The sequence below is a fragment of the Copadichromis virginalis genome, linkage group LG22 (genome assembly GCF_057382275.1).
Source record: "Copadichromis virginalis isolate Kocher_CV1m ecotype Utaka linkage group LG22, C_Virginalis_male_GT1.1, whole genome shotgun sequence".
Taxonomy (NCBI): Eukaryota; Metazoa; Chordata; class Actinopteri; order Cichliformes; family Cichlidae; genus Copadichromis; species Copadichromis virginalis.
Genome location: NC_140638.1, coordinates 21,862,083 through 21,884,597, shown reverse-complemented (window position 1 = coordinate 21,884,597; position 22,515 = coordinate 21,862,083). Strand labels below are relative to the sequence as shown.

Genomic DNA, 22,515 nt, shown 5'->3' with positions numbered 1-22,515 from the left:
GTGTATGTATATATGTATATATATATATATATGTATGTATATATGTATATATCTCACACTTACAGCGCAGCAATCACAGTGAGCTACCTACAGGTATGAAACAAAACAACGGAAACAATGACTTTCAGTGAATTTAAAGGCTGAAATACGAAATATTAACCAAACAGTCGCACTCTCTACCACACTACTGCAGATTAAGCTCCTCCTGTGTGAATGAAGCAAAATCAATAAATCATTAAATAAATACCCAACAATTCAGAGTCTTTGCCAGCTGTGTGCTTAGATAGGTTATACAAATATAAAAACAATAATAAACCTGAATCGATACTTAAATTATGTTTGTGCTGCTGTGCTCTCCAAACATTTTTCAGTCTCCCTTGCTGTATTTTGAGTTATATAACATATTTTGCAATTCTTGCATTCCATCTAAAGGAAATCATTGTTACTGAATCTTTGCAGATAGCTTATAGGTCACCTTTTATCTGTCACAGTCATATTTATTGTTGCCAGCATATTGCACCATGTGTACTTTATTCTCGAATCTTTTCTCTCTGCTTGTGTCTGTCCGTGTGCGCAAACTGTCATTTTGCTGATTGGCTTTGGGAACCCTCTCCAACTGGAGTCTCCTTTGGCGAGGGTCGCCATATTTGCTGTTGTTATCGCTGTGTTTATGGGAGCTAGCCGCAGCGCATTGGCGTTCATATATGACAGTCAAAAGGGCCATAAACTCAGGGAGAGAGGCTGAAGTTTATGGTTGCCTCTCGCTGCCATAGTCCGGCCTTGCCTTGCGCATCCTTTACTGCGCGCTGGAATTCCGTCCCTAATTACGGGACATCCTCCCCGTTGCCGCAGCAACGCGGCCATAAAAGCTGTCTGAGAGTCTGGAGCATTTGTACAATTGGAGTGCAGTGCAATAAACCGTCTGAGACCCAAGGTTATTAACTGTGTTACCAAGGAGGCGACAGCAACGACAGGCAGAGGACGGATAGGAAAAGCTTCTGCTCGCTCGCTGCACCGGCTTCATTTGAGAGGCTTTTCCCTGTAGCGTGGTTTATCCACTTCAAATCATTCCTGAGGAAAAGGCTGCACTTGGGATTGGACTCTCCTACCACCGGGCGGCGCTATTGGGACCAATGTCACGGCCCTGGATCTTTTGATCTCCAAACTCACCTTAAAAGCAAACAGGTAAAAGTCTGGACCTTGAATAGTTTTGCTCTGCACTAAAAAAAAAAACAATTGTTCATTGCTTGAATTCTTGCCTTGCATGCAAGCCCTGTTAGTCCGAGATAAGAGCCTCTTTTTTTTTTAGTTTAGTTTCCACATTTTTCCTCTGGTGCCCAAAGGCTTACGCGCTAGAGAAAGTCTTCCTGGGGGCCCTAATAAGGCAGCACATCTGTGCCAATGCTTCATGCTGCATGTGCTATTCATTTTGCTGGGCTAGAGCTTTTTAATGGTTGGAGTGTAGCATAGCCGCCTTGTACCTGGAGAGATCTGCAACCCCTCCCGAGTCTAACCACAAATGTTTTGTATTTCGGGAAACTCTGCCTTAATTATTAGACAAAGGTGGACACAGCTCGTACGTTAATGACACAAACTAGGCAGTGGGTGCTGGAAGGAAAACAAACGGTTTTATTTTTCACATACTAATGCAGCTCATCTTAAATCACAGTAGTCGCCTCTGTGATCATTCTTCTCCGTGCTCTTCCTCTTAAAGGAATCCATTAAAATCATTTGACGTCGTTCCAAAACACACAATTCCCTGTCTACGTGCCAAAGCTGTGATTAAAAAGGTCGATTTGATTGCGATAGGGCAGCAATCGCGTCTCCTTTTCCTTCCTGTAACAGACACTATAGGGCTGAGGTTTGAGGCTATTCTGTATCAGTCCAAGTGGCGAGTGGCTATTCTAAACCCTAATGCGTGTGGACCCAGTCTCTTTTCTCTCTCTCTCTCTCTCTCTCTCTCTCCTTTGTCTCTCGTGAAAAATAAATGCTTCCGCTTGGACGTAATAAAACGCCGCGTTATTGTTCATAACTGCACTCGGGACGAACATGATACGATTCAAACGGCCTCTTCGGCCACGATTATATGGGCCTGATCAAAGCCAGTGGTCAGACTAAACTGTGTTCAGGATATAATAGCCGGGCAGCTGTGAAAATGAAGATTTAATAGCTACAATTAATAACTGCAACACAACGGTATCGATAGGCCCCCATGCCACTACAACATCATGAAGTGTGCGGGCCAAAACACTTTAATACCAGGCACACATAATTAATTGAGGTATTTGGTTTCCCTGTTGGCTCATGTGTCCCACGTGCAACAGGCCACTGTGGGGACAAGCGCACATGATTTTAAACCTATTGTTGTTCGTTTATCTGTGTCACTGGGCTAACAGTGTTGTGGTTCATTTTATGTTTTGGGGGAAATTTTACAAACGGACACAAACGCTCCGGCCGCTCACGGCCTTTATTCTGAAATCTCAAAACGCCTTTTAAAAAAATACAATTCCATAATAGATCATTTTCTTCTCAAATTGGCCATTGCATTATATTCTCATGCGCATAAATAACCCGCATCCAGCCTCAGTCATTTAAGTAATTTGAAGTATGCTCGCACTGAGCAGCAGCGATTGACAAACGTCCGCCGTGACTCGGTAAAACTCCAAGTCAGTGTACATATAAATGACAGAAAACCTAAATGGGCTCAATTTATGAATAACTCCCGAATTTCCTCTTTTTTCTTTCTTTCTTTCTTTCTCTCTGTTTTTTTATTTTTTTGCAAAACAAACTGGGGGGGGGGGGGGGGGGGGGTGTAAGGGCCACCTGGGCCTGGTAATGGCAAAGCTGGCCAAGATTAACTTCAACCTGGAGACAGAGCAATGGAGTGCACATGGCCAAGGACACGACAAGATGGAAGGAGAGTTTTATTGTGGACCTTATTGCCCCAAATTGGACAAACTGGATGGCTTGTGAATGTGGAAGCTTTATGTCGGCTTTACTGTGACGCAAAGGGACTTTTCCCTCACAACAACGTGATCAATATTTTGGCAGATTAACGAATGTAAATTTGCGTATTGAAGTCCGCTTTGAGGTTTTTTTTTTTTTGAATGTTTGTAAGAAAGGAATCCAAACAGCGTAGTGCTGCATGGTGATATCATTTGTAGCGTTTGAGCAAAAGCACACGCAGGCTTGACCTTTTTACATGTTGCCCGTAATGATTGCTTGGATACAATTAAATACATTCTATATTTTGCGTTTTTGGAAAAAAAAAAACAGACAAAGAGCATAGTTATTGCGTTGTCTAATTTGAAATTGATAGATTGAAAAAACGTGTTCATGTTCTTAGTGTAAAATTTAAAATTATATGGACACAGGATTTATATAAAATTAAGAAAGTGCCTTCAGAGGCTTTGTTGGATGGAAAGTAGAATGACAGGGAATTTTAGAAATTTGGTTTTTAAATGATTTAATTATTTTAATTATTTTTCTATGTATTTGTGCATTCTTCAGTTGCGTTCAGACCCATCGACAATGTGTTTTCTTTGTCACGCAGCACTGCTTTGTTAATCTTCGCGAATTTTCCAAGAATTTAATATTTGCCCAAACTCTCAAGTGAAAAGTGATTTTGCTACAAACATGTACAAAGTGACTTAGAACAGTACAACTAAACGATCCGGACTAAAATGAAAATATGAACTTTTCAGAGGCATTATCTTCCGCATGTTTGATAGCAATCACTATATCTGTAGGCAACAATATTCCAAACACTTCTGTTTTTATTGCAGAGGAGCTCAGACTTGCTTTGGGCTGCAGGATGGACAACATAAAACAAGACATTTTGCCAAAGGCGCATTCTCCCTACAGTCAAAAAGACTTTATTACCGTTAAGCTTTGTCTTGTGTCTTTGTTGATGGGTTTCAGAAGGCTCACACGTTTTAAATTGATCTGACACCTTAAAGCCACACCGGCTTAAAGCGAAATTGTATAATAAATTGTATTATTTGCTTATATTTTCCCACTTACATCACTTTTATCGTTCAGGGGCTTGGCAGGTTATACATATAGTACGTCCTACTGTCCTGTATAGCTAAGCGTTGTGCTAACATTTGATTTGCATTGCATTTGTTGGAAAGTGGAAGTCAGTGCTTCAGGCCTTTGTGTACTTGTGCAATGGAAATAATGCTTCCAAAGCTTTTCTAAAGAACACATGCACGAATTACACAATTCAAAGACAGATGTTTTAAAACTTCTGAATCGTGTTGCACCTCGTCACTTCAAGGTAGCGCATAAGGAGAGGTGAGGCACTGATTGCTGTGCTGTCTTCTTTCTCTGCCTCAGCTCCAAGATGGATATCGTTACGTAGCCCCAGAGTGGGAGGGACTGCCCATCTTCCAGCTTTTCCATTGGTTTCACAGTCTGCTCGGCGGAGAGGGGGTGCCTCTAATCATATCCAGCATGTTTTGCACAAGAAATGTCAGCCAGAAAGGGCTACCTTCTCTCTTCGCCAAAATACACCACAATAATGTCATGTTCGGACAGCCCGTCAGGAAATGCGTTTCTAGTGGATTCTCTGATCAGTGGCCGCAATGAGAGCGGCGGAGGTCACTACACCGGGAGCGCACTGTGCGTGCCTCACAGCACTGCCACAGAAGTGCCTTACGGACTACACAACTATGGATACTTCCCAGGTATGGGTAAGCGGAGCGAGGTGGGTCCACAAAACGTGGTTTCCGCCTCGGGCGCTTACATGTCCACCATGGAAATGTGGATGGACGCACAGAGGTCATGTCGGATGGACCAAGATCACCCGGTAGGTCCTCAGGTCGCGCCCTGCTCGTTCCCGCAAAATATAAAGGAAGAGAGCACCTACTGCCTGTACGAGCAGGCGAAGTGTCCTAAAGCCTCCACCGCAGAAGATCTCACATATTCAAGGTTAACTGGAGCCGGCCAAGGGTCGAGTTCTTGTACAGTTACCGATGGCGGCGGCGGGGGCTCAGTGCCTGTGCCGGGCTACTTCCGCTTGTCTCAGACGCACGCACATTCTCATAAACTTTACAACTCCAGCGGCCCCCAGTCGAACCCTTCCCATTCCCATTTTGGCCTACACCCCACTGCTCCAGCTCGCTTCCACACACCTCCAACCTCGACTTCTGCTCCAGCCACGGCACAGGAGGGGAGGAACACCGAGGGGCCCGTGTCTTCGGGAAACGCAGACCTGCAGCCTCACGCTGCGACTGGGACCGAGGAGGCACGCGACTCCTCGGATGGAGACGCCTCGTCAGCTGAAGAAACAGAGGAGAACGACAAAGAGAGAGCAGTACAGTCTAATAAAGGTAATGTCACGGTTCGTCTGCGCACTTTTGTTTTGTTAGCGTTCAGTTAGAGTGGGGCTTTTTAATGACACCTGTCAAGTTTTATTTTACTGGTCAGGGTGAGGTGACAGTGAAGACACAGGTCTGTAAACACTGCTTTTGCATATCTCGTTGTTTCTTATGCTATAAAGACAAGATTCTGCGGGAGGAACGCCCTTAAATAAGCGTGCATTTTTTCATGAATAGACAGAAATTGTACTGCGTAAAATTAAAAGAGAGAAGCAGTGATTATGAAGGCAAATTTAATTTTGCCTGATTATACAAACCTACAGAGTGACATGAAACTCTTTATTGTCGTTAAACAAGCACAACAAATTTAATAATACAAACCTACAGAGTAATATGAAATGAAGTACTTATTATACGATGCACGTTAAATACCTGCAGCTTTATCCAGTGTTGTTTTTTTGTTGTTGGCTGCTGCATAAAAAAGGGCCTAAATTTATTATTTAGGCTTTTATGTTTTTCCAGTGCTATAACGTTTCTGTAATTTGCATCCATCTATGATAGCAGCATAATGTTTGTGTCCCTGTTTACGATTGGCGGAAAATTTTGCATATGTTGCTATAACGTCAACTGCAAGTCTGATGAATCTAACAAAGAAACTATACTTTCCGCATCACACACACACACACACACACACACACACACACACACACACACACACACACACACACACACACACACACACACACACACACACACAGAGTAATCCTTTCATTTCGTACTTATAATCAGAAACATTTATGACTTGGTTTATAACACTCTTATACTCTGTTAATATGCAGCTAATGTTAAGTCTGTTTTACTCTCCACGTGTTTTATTATAAGGTCACTCATTATCTATTTAGATAATGTCAAGTTTTCAAATGCAGTTCATCAGTAAACTCTTACATCCACATTTTAACACGTCATAAAACATTTATTAAATGCACTGCTTACCAAATATAGGGAATTTAAGGTAAAGTGTTGCCTGTTGTTTTAATATGAGCGCAATGCAAACATATAGATTTAAAAAAAACTATGCTCTTTGTCTGCCTTTCTCTCTTACACACAGTGGAGTTTCTCATGTTTACAGTGCGTAAACCCGTTTATTTACCATTTTCTTTAGGAGACACAAAAAGTGAAAGCACGGCCAACTGGCTGACAGCAAAAAGCGGCCGTAAGAAACGTTGTCCATACACCAAGCACCAGACACTAGAGCTGGAGAAGGAATTCCTCTTCAACATGTACCTGACCCGAGAGCGCCGCCTAGAGATCAGTAAAAGCGTCCACCTGACGGACAGACAGGTCAAAATCTGGTTCCAGAACCGCAGGATGAAGCTGAAGAAAATGACGAGGGAAAACAGGATCCGGGAACTCACCTCCAACTATGGATTTTCGTGATGAACGAGAGAATCACGATGACACAGGAGAAGTAAAATAAAATGTAAAAACAAGATATATAGGTGAAATAAATTACATTCGCCACCCCACACCTCCTTGTCCACACAAAGACTCGTTTTACCGTGGGGTGCAGCGTCCTTTAATTTCCAAACACGCTTAATGGCAATGAAACGTCCTCTGTGAGCTACTGAGAAAAAGGAAAAAAGGATCATCTGAATGTTTTTGACTCTGTTTTTACCCCTGATTGTGTTTTTCTTTTTATATTTTCTTTTTATATTGTTGATCCGACACCTCCGTCGTATGTTTGGGTAGTGTCCTCAGTGCAGTTAAATCAGTGCAGTGAACACCCCCCCCCCCCCCCACACACACACACACACACACACACGCACGCATACATGCACACACACATGGACCTGCGCCCTGGAAAGTGACGGGGCAAATCATCTTTTTCATCTAAATTTTTAGAAATAATTTTGAAAAAATATTTAATTTTCAAACTGCATGATAAGAAGTTTTTATTTTATATATTTTTATTTTTTCGAAGCAAATTTAAACCAATCTGGAATATAATGCCCTTATATAACCAGGGAGAAATGACAAAAAAAATCCTTCACCCTGTGACCATTAAATGTAGTACTATAAGTCTAAACTATGTATGAGCTGAATGTATAAATTGGAACTCCGTTCGCGTTGAGGGCGTTTACACGAAAACAGTTTGCAAAGTGAAGGAGGAATGTTCCTTTTTGTATATTTCTGTGTACATATGACAATGTGTTTTTTGTGTAATGCTTAATAAATTATCAGCTCGCACTGAACCGAAGCCGTTTGAATTTTTTCTGTGTTCGTGTATGTTTTTCTATAGAAGGAGACAGGGACAGAGAGAGGCTGGAGGGGGAAATAAGCCTTTAAAATGTAAAGTTCAAAAATAACAGAGGCTCCTACACTTGATATTCCTTCTTTATTAATTTTTTTTGAGTGTGTGTTTGTAGCAGCTGAGCAACAAACTGTTTCTAAGCACTACTGCACTGGCCATCGGAAATAATTAAGATATTAGGCTATAAGCCGTCTAGCTGCATACCCAGCCGGCTATTGTAGAGTTTTATGACTGGCTGGTATATGAGCTTTCTCCCTCTCCTCTAAGAGCTGCTTCAGTCGTGAGAGAGTCTTTCGGACGGAGAGGAGGCCCGGCTCACAGCTAGAAAACTGAACTATGCAAACACACTGTGGATAAAACACGATTTCTGCTCAAGTCTGGGAATAACTGGGATTAACGCGAGGATCGCGGTAAGTTCATTGCTGTAAATTTGTCCATTTTGCGCCTTGTTGCAGCGGGTTCACTGGAGTGCATACAGCCCATCAAACACTGTTGTGGCTTTCTCAGTACATTTTTTTGAACACATGATGACCGAAACGACGACCACGGTGCATTATGAACTGGCTGGCTGTGCTTTCTCTCGAGGCCCGGATCGACTGTCGAGTGGTTTAGGTAGTTTCATGTTGTTGGGGTCCATTTCTAACTCTGCAACATGAAACTGTCTTAATTGCCCCAGTTACATACATCGAAACCGAAAGTGAAGCAAATCTGGGTGATAAAGAGGGTGAGATTTTCTTTTTTTAAAAGTGGGGAGCGGTGTGTTGGTGACACGTTACAAACCTTCCTATGTAGAAATCAGGGAGGGGTGGCTGACTGTTGTGTACAAGCTCAACCTGTCTTCCGTAGTGCTTTCTTTGGAGTCCTCCACTTGCTTTGCTTTCCTTCTTCTTTCTTTCTCTTGCTAGAATACGTCTGAATGGGCACGTGTGCTGAATATCAACGTGATCAAAGCTGAGTTGCATTATACATTGTGGACTTGGGATTAAGGGTAAAGCCGTGAGTGTTTTTCGTGAGTAGTAGTGACGCAGACACGCCAGACAAGGCCTCGGTTACGACCACTGCAGTGGAGGGGAAGGGGAAGGTGAATGGGGCAACAGCGACCTCCGTGGGCAATGAGACCGGATGCTTCCACTGCGCAATAGTGGCTCAGACAAAAGGAGGGGAAGGGCTTTATGGTGATATTTAGATCCGCCAGACAGGCTGTTATCTGCAGAGGCAAAAGAAGTGAATAGCCCCTGCGGTAAACTGAGTGAAAAAACACCCTGATTTAGGTTTACAGCCTTAGAGCCATTGGCATAGTGCCGTCTTTTCCTGCTCTGAAGGTGTTTGTCTATTCGAACTTTTAGTGCACAAATAGGCGCACAGCCGCTCCTTTCCCCCTTCGGCTTGTTTGATGTCTAGCCAAATATTGTGCAAGTACCAGCGAAGTGATAGCCCGCATCTAGAAAGCAAATTATGGACACCTTGTGCATTCTTTTGTGTTCCTCTTTTAGATGCATCAGCAGAGAGCAGATAATTTCTACGTGTTGAATTGCCTGTGGCCTTGTGGGGGAGTTGGCCAAGCTCTCACTTTATTTGCGGGTAATAAAAAAAAAAACGGGCATGCAGTATGTGAAAACTCAAGGTTGCTACTTTGAAACCTGCAGTAGTTAAATTCGCAGATTTAGGATTTACTGGACACGACAAGCTTAGGCTTACAGCACCATGTTTTTAAAAACACAAATAAATTCTGTGTTAAGCTCTATATGGGAAAAAACCTGAAAATACAGCATATTAAATGTATCCTGGTGCAGGACATTCCCCGCGCCATTTCTTTTTAAAAGGGGGAAACCACAAACACCACATTGCATTTATTCTTAGCTGCATATAAGAGTAAAGTTACACCGACGCCCTGGCACCTAGCTGGTATTACAGATAATTTGTTGATGGTAGTGATGATACAGGCGTATACTAAGTGATAACGGCGGTGTAAATAATAAACGGGTTAGAATGAGGCTCTGGTATTTTTTTAAAATAATAATTACATATATTATTTATTAGTTAACCACTTCTATAATTTCTAAAGTTTTGGCCAGCGTGTTTGAATCCAGCGGATTATTTCAAATTAGCAAAAAAATATGCATTTAATTTATTTTTATTTTCGCTGTTCTTCTTAAAAACCAAAACACACACACACACACACACACACACACACACACACACACACACACACACACACACACACACACACACTGCTTCACGGCACGATATGTTTATATTTGTCAAGAAACAAATATATATATTATTTATATATTATTAAATTCTATTACAGCGTAACTGATAAATCCACTAAAAATGCTCAAATAAGAAACCCTGTTATTATTCTTTTAAAAAAATGTAATTTACAAAAAAAAATTGAAAAACAAAACATTCTTTCAATTCTCCAGAAATAACGACACGTTTATTGATGTAGTTTTACATAGTTAATTTAACACTATAGCTTTGTTGAGAAAAAATACTCAAACTCCTGCAGAAGCGTTCATTTCATGGAAACTTCGTGTATTGTAATGAGGTTAATTAGGCGCCAGAGACTTAGTTCCAGCGTGTACAGTGACCTGACGTAGGCAGGAAGCTTGATTGTGGTAGAAAAATAACCCTATACGAGAATTCTCCATGTAGCCTGCGCTTAAGGTTTAACTCACATAGGAATACAACGTTTAACTGAAAACTACTCAGCCTCATAATAGACTTAAGTATGTTTCATTATTGGCTAGCTTTTTGCGCCTATGATATGTATTTAATGCTTTAAGCTGTAGCAAAGAAAAACCTGCAGAGGAAAGCGTATGGCCTGTGAGGGGAGAAAAACTGTTATAAAGTGTTATAAAAAACGATTCATAATTCACTAGATAGTCTTATTCAGATCATTGAGCTGCAAAGTTTCTGTGATGTGGTGCTGTTTAAAATGCGTTTTGGTGAGCAGCGATCGTAGGGTGCTTACGTGTCCTATAAAATGTCTCGTAAAAGAAGGCTTCCAAATACATTTTGTATCGTTTTGGATAACCGAGAGGGGATTGGAACGGCAGCAAGTGCCAATAAGAAGGAGCCCGGTGTCATTTATTTTATTCATTCATATTTTTCATCTCGCATAGTGGTTCCTGCTCAAATCTTGATAATTCTTAAAAAGTCGAAGTTGTTATAGGAGAGAGGGTGAGTATTTAATGACCGTAGGGATTGATTTATCCTTTATTGTTCAGCCTTATGATCACGTGTGTCTGCTACCCAATGGCATGGCAGCCTGTCTCCCCATTACTTTCCCACTGTAGTTCTCCGTGGAGCGAAGTTGCTACTTGGTTTCTCCACATTGTTATTTTGTGAGGCTGGGTTTACTGCGTGTGTATGTGTGTGTGTGTGGTGTGTGTGCGCGTCTCGCTTTTGCATGCATCCGCTGTATGACTGTGTACATGTGAAAGTGTAATTTTTCTGCCATGTCGACATCTGGAACGCTCACTAGTTACTACGTCGATTCCCTCATTCTCCCCGAGAGCGAGGAGCTCTCTGTGCCGAGGTACACCTCCGGTCCTGGGCTCCAGCACGCCAGGCAGCATGCCTCCATCAGCGACCACAGCGAGGTCGGGACTTGCACCTTCCCATCCAAGCCCCAGGTATTCGGGCCGTCTTGGAGCCACGTCCCGGCTCAGTTTCCAGCCACCGTCTCCTCTGTGTATCATCCCCACTACGGGCATCCCCAAGGCCCAGTAGGTGGAGATACAGATGGCCGGTATCAATCCTGGCTTCTGGAGCCCATGTCCGGTTCCCTGCCGTTGACCGGATTACCGACGACCCATCACTACGGGATCAAACCGGAGGGACTGGGGGCGCGGGCTGAAGGAGGGCTGCCCGGATCCCACACGGCTCTGCTGCTCTCTGAATACGCCAATGGCACCGTGGCGTCAGCATCACCGGTGGAAAAGGACGAACTCTCCGTCCAGGCAGGGGATTTGAGCGGAGAGGGGGAAGAGAAACCGGGCCTGGATCCAAGTAAGTCAAAGCAGAGTCTTTTATGTCATTTGCACAACATGAAGCTGTGAGGATTGGGGTGCCTTATGGGGGTGCGCGTCCTAACAGATGCCATTCTGAACGTGCCATTTCCTTATGGGGGGCTGTTAATAGCCCAGCTCACATTGCTGTATTAGATAACCTCTTGCAGCCTTTAAAGTGAGCGTGAGCAGCGAGGGAGGCAGAAGGGACAAAACATGGACGGGGAGCTGTAGAGCTGTGGATATAGCAGAATTTAGAGGCGCACATCCGCTTTTACGCTTTTACTTTATTTGTATTTTATATATATATATATATATATATATATATATATATATATATATATATATATATATATATATATATATATATATATATTTGGTTAGTCAGAAGTTCAGGACCTCACACCAGTGTCGCACCCCACTCTTTTCAGATAACCCAGTGTCCAACTGGCTCCACGCGAGTGCCACAAGAAAAAAGCGCTGTCCGTACACCAAGCACCAGATCCTGGAGCTGGAGAAAGAGTTCCTCTTTAACACCTACCTGACCAGAGACCGTAGGTACGAGGTGGCGAGGCTGCTAAACCTCACCGAAAGACAGGTTAAAATTTGGTTTCAGAACCGCAGGATGAAGATGAAGAAGTTCAATAAAGACGGCGCACCGAAAGACGAGTGACTGAACCTTAGACAAAAGCAGCATTAGACTGATAGCGAGCTTGATGTGTAAGAGCTCTTAACTCTGCTGGACCCTGTTTTTAAACAACATTGTCATATTGTTCTTAATAACAGCTATAGGGTTATTTGTCTTGTAAAAAACAAACAAACAAACAAACAAACAAACAAAAAAACAGCATGTTGGGCTTTAGTTTTTTGCAACTACCATTATATTGCACAGTTTTAACAGTGCACCCTCGTTTTTTTTTAACTTGTTCTTTTCTCGTGCTGCTTTGAATTAATACCTCGTTAAAGTGTATTAGTTGGCCTTGCCCCTGTGCTTGTTTGTGTACGACTGTTTCTAGCTCTCTGTGTTCCGGATTGTAGCTATATTTGTTGTCTGTCTCAGAGCCAACTGAGCGTATAGTTTGTAAAAAAAAAAGTATTTTATTGTTGTTTCTCTCTTACTATTAGGATAAGCCTTTGACTGAATTTGAATCTAACGTTAGAAACTGTAGGGAAAAACAGAGTAAAATAGGCGCATAAATACAAGGAACCTCCTGAGAACTCTTACGAAATTTCAGTATATATATGATAGGCTAGAAGTTGTATTACATAACATGATTGACTACCTATGTCTTTCAACTACCTACATACCTACATTGACCTTTGTTTTGCAGTGGTGGATTGTAATAGATTTGTTTGCATTACTGGATTCGTGTGACTGAATTTCAGGGAGTCATTTTCAAAGAGCGTAATATTTGTTAGTGAGTGCAAATGGAAGAAAACACTGTAGGCTAGCTACTCATTTTTAATACCTCGCGGTCGTGCTGACCGTCTGACTTTTGGTTCACAAATGTAATTTGTACTTTATTTATTGAATAAAACAAATTATATCTGCGACTACAAGTATCTTACATTCATATCTCACTGCACCCCCACGCCAGTCTGCATTTCATGCTTTCATAATATTTGAAATTCTGAATTCTTGGTACGCAAAAACAAACAAACAAAAAAGCCTGAGCTGGCGCTGGTTTGCGCTGCCAAAAGTTATGACACGTGAAAATACAGAAACAAAAAATAGAGTAATGATAATCAGTTATATTTGGATGATTGCATACTTAGTGAAAATGAGCTTTTTGTTTGATTAAATATTTTTAATTTGTAAAAAGCAAAAAAACAAAAAACAATCCCCCCCCCCCCACCCAAAAAAAAAGAGTGTGTACCCACACACACACCAGTGAAACCTAACACACCTAGAACACTGTGTGTGTGTGTGTGTGTGTGTGTGTTGGGGACATAGCTGCATCTTGGCAGAGGATGTTGTTAGCTGTATACAGCCATAAAAGACAATTACCGCTATAACCTTTTATGGGGTGCAAAGCGCTGCGAGGCGAGAGGACACAAAACAAAAAAGACACCGTGGGCTTCGACTGCTGAAGCCCAAAATAATACAGCCGATGTGTTTCTCCTCAGCTCAGATTTGACAAGGGCGCTTAGGCTAATCTGTCATGAGCCATCACAGACGGCGCTAAACAATTTACAAGAAGAGGAAAAACCCCGCATCTTTTTAAATGTATTTTGGAAATTTAGGAATTTGTTTAAACACACACACACACACACACACACACACACACACACACACACACACACACACACACACACACACACACACACACACACACACACACACACACACACACACACACACATTTTGAGGTCAAACTGTCCAACTGGCTTTGGAGTAATGGTGTAGGTCTAGTTTAAAATATGGCCCCTTCATTTTAGTGTTAAGACTGGTTCAAGTCTCTGCATGCTGGAGAAAATATTTGACACAAAGAGACCAGCAAATCCGATCTGAGCTACAGTTGCATGGTGTCCTGATCGATCAAAGACAGGAGGAGCAGGTAATTCAGCTTTCATTAAGGGGCTGTACAGAAACTATCGATTATGCTGCTTGGAGGCTAAGTCGTCCTTTAGTCCACAACTGGAGTGCTGTTGTGACGCGTTGGGGGGGAACGCAGATGGACCCAAACTTCAAAGACTCGGCCAGAGACAGTGCAATAAAACGCCTGGTCTGCTATACTGTCTGGCATTCCAGTTTTAATGGCTTTATGGCCGTCCAGACACAATTAGGCCGCTTCCAGAATGGCACCCATTTGTTTTTTTCTTCTCTTTCTGTGAGACTGCGGTCTGGACAAAAGGCCCGAGCGGAAATGATCAGTTTTATTGGATTCTCCTCGACGGGGACGCGCAGGACTCACGGTCATTTGGAGGGATCCTTTGTTTCTACCTGGGAACCTTCCGCCCCTTGCTCCTTTGCCGGGCCTTCCTAAAGGAAAAGGTAGCAATAAAGTGAACAGCTAGTTTCAGACACAGCAGTGAGACTTGTGTCTATAAACACGAGTATGTTGCAACACCGGAGCATTTCTCCAAATCATACCCAACATAAACGAAACGTCACCTCCGTGACATCCTCCTTTCCTTAATCTGCTGCATTCTATCGGATTCAGCATTAAAATAACAACGCCTGCGCAGTGCTGCCTCCCCAACGCTGCAATCCCCACGAATCACCAGAGGGTGGCGACACTGTTCTACATCACCCCTCTGCTTTTTGTAACACCCCCTCCCTAATGAGCCTGCACTGGGAACAAACTGTAGCAACATTTTAAGAGTCCAGAGGAATAATTTCACACCTTTTTACAGTCTCAGTGTAGAAGCTGCTTCATGAACCTGCAGCTCTGCGGGGAGGAATGAAAAAGCCTGTGGCTGCTGGATTACTGCTTGCACACCCAAGTAGTCGCTGTGTTCACTCTTGTCGTCCTGTTGTCGTATTTAAAGGTAAACGCCTTAAATTAAATAATTAGTTTAACAGCAAGACTTTGCTAAAATCTGCATCCTCCCGCTCAATTGTTCATTAATTATTTCAAAAATGCATATGTTTAAAATAAGATATAATATGTGATTTTTTCCACACGGAATAATTAAGTTTACAATCCGTATTATTATTATTATTATTACTTAAAATATTACTAAAAATAACAAAACTATTACCTTAAAACAATATTAGTTAATAATTACATTATGATATTAGTAAAGTTAAATAATTAAAAACGTAATATTACTAATACTACTACTGATCATTATTATAGACGGTAATCGTAATTATTTAAGGTAAAGTAGTGAAATCTAAATATTTTCAATTTAGTATTATTAATATTTTTTCAAGCATGATTTGTGGTAATTTATTGCCCATTTATGGTAACAATATAATCTAATTTTACCAACAATAACAAAACAACAGCAACAACAACGATAATAATAATAATAACCGGTTATATTGCACGGATAGACAAATATAATGAAAACTAACTTGTGAAAATATGTTTTAATGGCACGAGCCATTTTGTAAGATCAAAAGAAAATATACAGATGTTTTTATGTGGTAGATAATCAAAAACTATTTCTATAAGTATACTATACTTTTAGAAATATTTCTTTAAGTACTACTAGATAGATAGATAGATAGATAGATAGATAGATAGATAGATAGATAGATAGATAGATAGATAGATAGATAGATAGATAGATAGATAGATAGATAGATAGATAGATAGATAGATAGATTCACTGAGGTACTTGAAATAGGAAGCAGAAAGCTTATAAAATGATGATTAGTGATGATATGGCGAAACAAACCCATGAGAATTAAATTCAGCCAGTTACCCTCGGCTTATCGGGACCGTGTGAATTTCTTGCATGTGTGTTTATATCTGTGTGCGTGTTTATGTGTCTGAAGTGTTAATCCTACTCCGCAGTCTTGTGCCATAATAAAACCACGTCTCTGCTGATTGGACGAGAGCGACCAGGCCGGGGTCACATGGGTGAGTTCTTTGGTCCAGAGTAAAAATGGGGTTTGGTGTAAATCTAGGGTGTATTGCTGTCATCTATCACACTACCTCGTAAAAACGACACTGAGGATTCTGGGCCAACAAATCAGAGAGAAAAAAATATGAGTTCTTATTATGTGGATGGTCTTCTTAGCAAATCTACGACGGGCAGTTCCCTGTTCCCAAACGTGGAACGAGCTTCTTGCGGCATCGGACCCCGTGGGGACGACCATAGCTCTACTCGGACTGCTGCGGCCATTGCATTTGCGCCATCCCTCTCTGGAGTTTACAGCGTTAATAATACAGTGTACCAGAGCCATACTGTGTTTACCTGCGGCTATGGCCAGGGGCAGGACGCACACTCGTCAAACTGCAGCCCGTTTGACCAGAGCCGCCTGTTCAGCGACAGCTGCTGTCACCCTGGGACTGAACCCCTAACCTCGTCGCCGGACAAACAACACCGGATGTACCCCTGGATGCAAGTATCAGGTATGTGCTGTTTCAAAGCCCCCGGGTCAGTGCGCTTACAAAACATTGTGATACTTAGACTGGCCGTTAGTGGTTCAATTAATTTCGTGAAGCCATTGGTGTTGCATGGAAAGAATCGTAAAACTTTTATTGCGCAACTAATGAGTTCTGCAGCCATAAATTCATTTGGCCAGCGCTTGTGTGTGTTCAGTACGCAGAGACCTTGCCGCTGGGGGTTTTCTCTGCACTCCTATTACTCTTACAGCCTCTTCTCCCCTTTGTGGTTGTAAAAAAAGACCGGCCTGTTGTGTAAATCAGCTCTCCTGCACTCTGCAGCCCCTTTCTAATTGGTTCTGCATTGCAGAGGCTCTGGTATTTTCAGAAACCTGGATCAATATGCGCCACTACTGGCCGCTACACGGGGAAGTCAGATGAAAATGAAACATAGTAATATTTTTTGAAGTGGGAGCTGTAAGTAGTTTCTTCGGTGTGTAGAGCCTGGCTGGCTTTTAATTGGAAAGGCATGCAGAGTATCAAAGGAGGCATGAACCAAACACCCCAGCAGGGCCACTTTAAATTGTTGCAAAGATGCTTTAAAAAAAAAGTTGTGTTAGCGAATGCGTGTGTGCAGGTGGTAATTGAGTAATTACAGGCTGCAATTAAATATGCACTTACAAATGAATTATAGACATTTAAATCTGCTGGTTTTTATTGTAAGATCCAATTTTAAGTACACTTTAATTAAAAAAATACAAATACAGTCCCACATTACAATAACGTTATTTCTGTTCACGCATCTCATCTTCCACAGATCCAAATCGAAAGCGAGGACGGCAGACCTACTCCCGACACCAGACGCTGGAGCTGGAGAAGGAGTTCCACTTTAACCGCTACCTGACCCGCAGACGCAGGATCGAGATAGCCCATGCCCTCTGCCTCTCAGAGAGACAGATCAAAATCTGGTTTCAGAACCGCAGGATGAAGTGGAAGAAGGACCACAAGGACGAGCCGAGCAACGAGGAACAGCACCGTGATAGTCAGGCACCGTCGGAAGGCAGGGAACCCAAAAGTGAAGAGACCCAAAGCGGCCGTGTTGACTCAGGAACAACTGAAAAGTAACAGAAGAGACGGACAGAAAATCAAAATAAAGAAATATAATGTGTTAAATATTGTGTTGGTATGCATCGAATATAACTTCTGACATAACATTTAGGCACTAAGTCTTATTAATCTTTTGACAGTAATCCACATTAAAACACTACACTGCTCTTCTGGATTTCATATTTAAACCAGCACTAAAAATGCTTCACGTGACAAATACTAACTACCTACCCTAACTAGCCTGTATTTTTATATCCTCCGCATATATCCCATAGGAGTACTACAAATATGGCACATTTTGGACTACAGAAAACTACTACTGAGTTAACATTCCTTCAGCAAAAAACGACCTAGTATTTACCTTATAATTTTCAAAAACTGACACGGAAATGTAAACACGAACTGAGCTGGTGATTTAATTGATGGTTTCCTGTTTTCTACCATACAATTGATGTGCCTTATTTTGAACCGGTAAAGGCAAATGTTTTATTTGACTGATTTTGATAAAAGAATTCCTGAGTTTCTTCTTCTCCCTCCCCCCTTTTAATTAACATGGATTTTAATCCGCCTGCTAGGGGTGAGGATTTAACTATCGACGCAAATATTTGTTTAGTTTTGCATGTAACCTACCTCAGATTCCTCACCCGCTCACTATACCGTCAGCGATTGTGCCGTAGGCTACTGTGGATATCTAGCTTTACAGATTAGTCTTTTAAATACATGTACCGTTATCCAGCTGGCAATATCCATCATTTTATAATCAGAGAAATATTCCAGTACAGTGAGCAAATGCTGCTGGCTTTCAATCAAAGTCTGCTAGGCTTGTAGTCTGTCCTGTAAATGAAGTGAACGCGCAATCATTTAATAAAAATGATTTTACCCTCTCTATTTGGTTTCATTCCATATTTACCGTGTTATTAAAAATATCCACCCAAGAAAAGGATTGTAATCGCGCCCTGGGTCGAGTAATATTGTGTTCACAGTTACCATTATGTGACCTTCAGTGTGACCAGTATTGGGTTGCATGTAATGAGACATGTTACAGTCCATAATGGGGGTTAGGTAAACAGTGAAGTTGGGGAATGTGAGCTATGAGGATGCGAGATGGGACAGGCTGCAGATGAAGGGAAATTACTGTTGAACTCTGCTTTCCCTCCTCGCTGGGTAAGATGGCGCCTGACGCTGACCTGCCCTCCTCCCTCCCTCCTTTTTCTGTCTCTTTCTCTCCCCTCGTCCCTCTCCCTCCAGCTCTGGGCCATAAATCCGTTGTTGTTTATGAAAATTTACAACATAGCCATACAAGTTTACGACGCGGCCCGGGTTCCTATTGGCCGCAGCTTGTCACGTGGCGGGGAGCCATGAACATGAACTTTTTTTTTCGCCCCGTTTTTTTATATTTAATTTTCAATTGCGGGATAGAGGAGCCTTTCATTTAACGGTCTCGGACTTCCACGGGAACCTTTTCACAGTCGACCTTCGACATTTTACCATCTCTCACATCTGCTTTTGGGGATTTTTTTAAGGGGTCGGGGGTGAGATGTTAGGCAGAACCTCGACGAGCAAGGAGCTTATAGTAAGACATGCCTGGATCATTTGGGTGCCTAGGTAACGGAAAAATGAGACGAAGGAACCGACCCCCATGGAGAAACAAGTAAGGGGTCTCAGCCGGGAGACTTTTCTCTGTCACTGCACCTGCCCACTCCCTCCAGTCACCCCCCCTGTGTTTACATGCAGAGACCTTCTCAAGGTAAGGCAGCTTACGCTCGTCAGCCAGTGCATGTGGTTGACAATGTACTTATTTGCATCTTCTTAAAGCAAGCAACTTACTTTATGGTTTCGCCTGCTTTGATTTTGGTTAGAGACTGAAATCTTGGAAAGAAATGGTTTCGTGTTACACTTGATCTTCATCAGGATTCCCATCACTGATGCTTCGTGTTAAATCTGATTTATCAGATTTACAAGCTCTTATTTGATGATGATAATTATTATCGTTACTAATATTTTAACATGGTTATTCATTTTTGCAGTGATCTTAGTGTTGTTGTAGGCTGTCTGGATTGTATTTGTTGTTGGATTTAAATGGGGATGTGCTTTCGGGTGGGTGGATGATGGGCAAAGTAAGCGCTCTTTGACGCCCTCCTGTGGAGGCAGTGGGGCTATCGCGCTTGCAGCTCGTCGTGGTTTGTTTTGTTTTTTTTGCTGCAAATGAGAAAAGTCGACATCTGTGCATCCACGTGTTTTATTCTATTGCCTTGTATGTGTGCATGTAGGCCTCAGCGTGATGTGCATGGAATTAATGAACAGGATGACAACCACTAAACGTTATTAAACTTAAAAATGCTTTTTTAAATGATCAGATATTTTAATGGCAAAATGTTTCTTTGCATAGATGCTCTTGTTAGCGGTATTGCCGAAAGTAAAATCAGAGAGTCATGTATGTTGCTAGACTGCAATTAATATTTAATAAAATGCATCGATGCAAAAAAAGCATGCAATGTATCCCCCAATCAGTCCTAACAGGGTGATTTAAATGCATCAAATGCAGTGATAAATCTCCCTGTTGTAAGTCATTTCTGCATAAAGAGTATGATTTTACTTTCCTTTCGATTTTTTTTTTTTTGCTTGAACTACCGTAATTTCTTGGGGTAACACGTGGATTATAGGCCACGAAAAAGAAAGTGATTTTAAATGTTTTCTCAAAAGCTACTACGAGTGCGTGTGTGTGTCTGCAAAGTCGGATAGCACCGCCCCCTCCCTTCACCAGTGACCATCGTACCCCCTTCACCCCTCTCTCAACCCGACAAGTCAGACACCAGCGCGCACTCACTCCGTTGCTCTCCTTTCTTTTCGATGCCTGTGTTTTAGTTCCTGGGTGTGTCCCTGGCTCAACTCAGAGAAGTAATTTTCGTGGGAACTTTGTTGCCATTGGCCAACCATAAATCAGCTGTTGTTGCTCGACTGTTTAACCAACACAAACTCCGCGCATAGCGCTCCTCTCCTTGTGGGCCCACACTGGGTGTGTAGGAGCCCGGTATTCACCCTTCCTAAAGTCGTGCCTTCTGGGAGTGTGTTAACGCACTCTCTCTCCCACACACATACCTGGGACTGAATAAATCCATCTCACTGTTCCTGTCAATCCTAACACAGGAATGGGCTTGTGCTGGTCAAACGCTCTGCTCCGGGGAAACGGCATGTGGAGGAAACCTTAAGACAAGTCACTGCCTTTGAGAGGCGAAGGTGCCATAAAAATTCCACAGGGAGTAAAACAAACGGGAAGCGCCTGACTGCGCCATGCCTGCTACGCTTCTTTTAAAATTTGTGATTTCCTTCGTGAATTAATTTGAAAGAAAGTCCAAAGCTGACGAACCGTTTTCAAATGGTGAATCGGCTGGGGTTTATTAAGCAATGATACATAACTGCTGCAGGGAATAGCTTCTAACATATCTAAAAATAACATTATTGTTTATTATCAATAATATTTTTGACGGTTTAACTGATCGATTGCAGAGTTGTGTTGAGAAATTGTTTTGGGAATTTTTTTAATGATCACAGTGGCACAAATGACGAGAAAATCTCAAGATCGCCTTTTCTCTGTCATCGTAAATACGTATGTGCTTTTTGTATTAACCCCTAAAAATATAAATATGCAGTTCAGCTTTCACCACACTCGCAAAATAATGTTAAAGTTTGATTGAGTATTCTACATTTCGAGGACTTAAAAAGCATCAAATTCACTCCTAAGCAGCAAATCCTTTCACCGTGTCATTTTTGCAATAAAGTCTATTTTTTCCACCCCTCCACTAATTTCATTAAATTCAAAAGTCATACTTAGCAAAGCCCCGGGCTTTGTAGTTTCTCATGTTATAAAAAAAGAAGAAATAATCAATCTTTAGCTTATATGTAAACAAATAAAAACACGAGAAACTGCAGCTTGGCATGATTGACTGTTTAAAGGTCAATATAGCAGAGGAGTCGCCGTTAAATAAGAGCAAAATAACATCGGGTTTGGCGCAAAAGGATTGTAATAGCTATCATCTGAGCATCTGTTCCATGGAGGCCCATAGTTATATATTTTAACCTGCTTATAAACGACATTCGTGTGTTCATATAAAGCCCATATTTATAGTTATTAATTTTTCAAAGTGGCGTAAAAATCAGGCCTCGGATAGCACATTCTGTGGCTTTATTCGATAAAGTGATGTTTAGCTTTTATTCTTCCCCCAAACATTTATTCATTAGTCTTTTTTTTGCTCTTGAAGTCGTTCAAATATTTCACGATAGGGCTATATCATATGAGAGAAAACGCAGCTCTGTTGCGAATGGGCTTTTATTCTATTAAGTGCGCAGACTGTTTACACTCATAGCCCATCATAACATGCATAACGGATTCTGATCGAATTATTTCTGTACACTATCACCGCCGAGATTGCACTCTCAGCATGTCACTTGTTGTATTGTTCAGGAGCTTTTTTTTTTTTTTTTTTTTTTTTTGCCGCAATGGTCGTTAACCTCCGAATGACCCCGTGTGCAGCCCACGCCTCGGAAAGCGCCGCAGACACGCAGTGCAACTGTTGAACCAGAGGATGGCGCACCACGACAATCCAAAACACCCAAAGCCCCGGCTCAGAGTTTGCCCTAGCCACGAGCGCAGGGAAAGCGCGCACCCTTTATATCCCACCCAGTATTTCCTGCGTGCACGAGTTTACCTCTGGAGGTCACCGAGCAGGATTTACGACTGGTCAACAAAAGCACGTGAT

General features: G+C 42.0%; 4 protein-coding genes across 4 annotated transcripts in view; all 4 read left to right on the top strand.

Moving 5' to 3' along the window:
* The first annotated feature begins 4,371 nt into the window (after positions 1 to 4,371).
* Positions 4,372 to 7,568, top strand: LOC146683352 (homeobox protein Hox-A10-like). Its single transcript, XM_085445974.1, has 2 exons — positions 4,372 to 5,333; positions 6,484 to 7,568. The coding sequence occupies exons 1-2, from the start codon at positions 4,472 to 4,474 to the stop codon at positions 6,756 to 6,758; spliced, it is 1,137 nt and encodes a 378-aa protein (XP_085302100.1). The 5' UTR covers positions 4,372 to 4,471; the 3' UTR covers positions 6,759 to 7,568.
* Positions 7,569 to 9,941: 2,373 nt separating this feature from the next.
* On the top strand, positions 9,942 to 13,323 carry hoxa9a (homeobox A9a). Its single transcript, XM_085445976.1, has 2 exons — positions 9,942 to 11,649; positions 12,080 to 13,323. The coding sequence occupies exons 1-2, from the start codon at positions 11,097 to 11,099 to the stop codon at positions 12,319 to 12,321; spliced, it is 795 nt and encodes a 264-aa protein (XP_085302102.1). The 5' UTR covers positions 9,942 to 11,096; the 3' UTR covers positions 12,322 to 13,323.
* A 2,606-nt stretch (positions 13,324 to 15,929) lies between these two features.
* Positions 15,930 to 18,639, top strand: LOC146683350 (homeobox protein Hox-A7-like). Its single transcript, XM_085445647.1, has 2 exons — positions 15,930 to 16,678; positions 17,469 to 18,639. Exons 1-2 carry the CDS (start codon positions 16,312 to 16,314, stop codon positions 17,774 to 17,776), a joined length of 675 nt encoding a protein of 224 aa, XP_085301773.1. The 5' UTR covers positions 15,930 to 16,311; the 3' UTR covers positions 17,777 to 18,639.
* A 672-nt stretch (positions 18,640 to 19,311) lies between these two features.
* The window catches only part of hoxa3a (homeobox A3a), a 31,169-nt gene continuing 27,965 nt past the window's right edge, over positions 19,312 to 22,515 (top strand). Inside the window, exon 1 of the mRNA XM_085446746.1 lies at positions 19,312 to 19,505. The gene's annotated coding sequence lies outside the window, so the exon portion shown is untranslated. The remainder of the gene's footprint in view (positions 19,506 to 22,515) is intronic.

Coding starts and splice junctions, on each gene's coding strand:
- LOC146683352 (XM_085445974.1), top strand. CDS start 4,472: ATGTCAGCCAGAAAGGGCTACCTTCTCTCTTCGCCAAAATACACCACA. Junction 5,334..6,483: donor AGCAGTACAGTCTAATAAAG/GTAATGTCACGG, acceptor CATTTTCTTTAG/GAGACACAAAAAGTGAAAGC.
- hoxa9a (XM_085445976.1), top strand. CDS start 11,097: ATGTCGACATCTGGAACGCTCACTAGTTACTACGTCGATTCCCTCATT. Junction 11,650..12,079: donor GAAACCGGGCCTGGATCCAA/GTAAGTCAAAGC, acceptor CACTCTTTTCAG/ATAACCCAGTGTCCAACTGG.
- LOC146683350 (XM_085445647.1), top strand. CDS start 16,312: ATGAGTTCTTATTATGTGGATGGTCTTCTTAGCAAATCTACGACGGGC. Junction 16,679..17,468: donor CCCCTGGATGCAAGTATCAG/GTATGTGCTGTT, acceptor CATCTTCCACAG/ATCCAAATCGAAAGCGAGGA.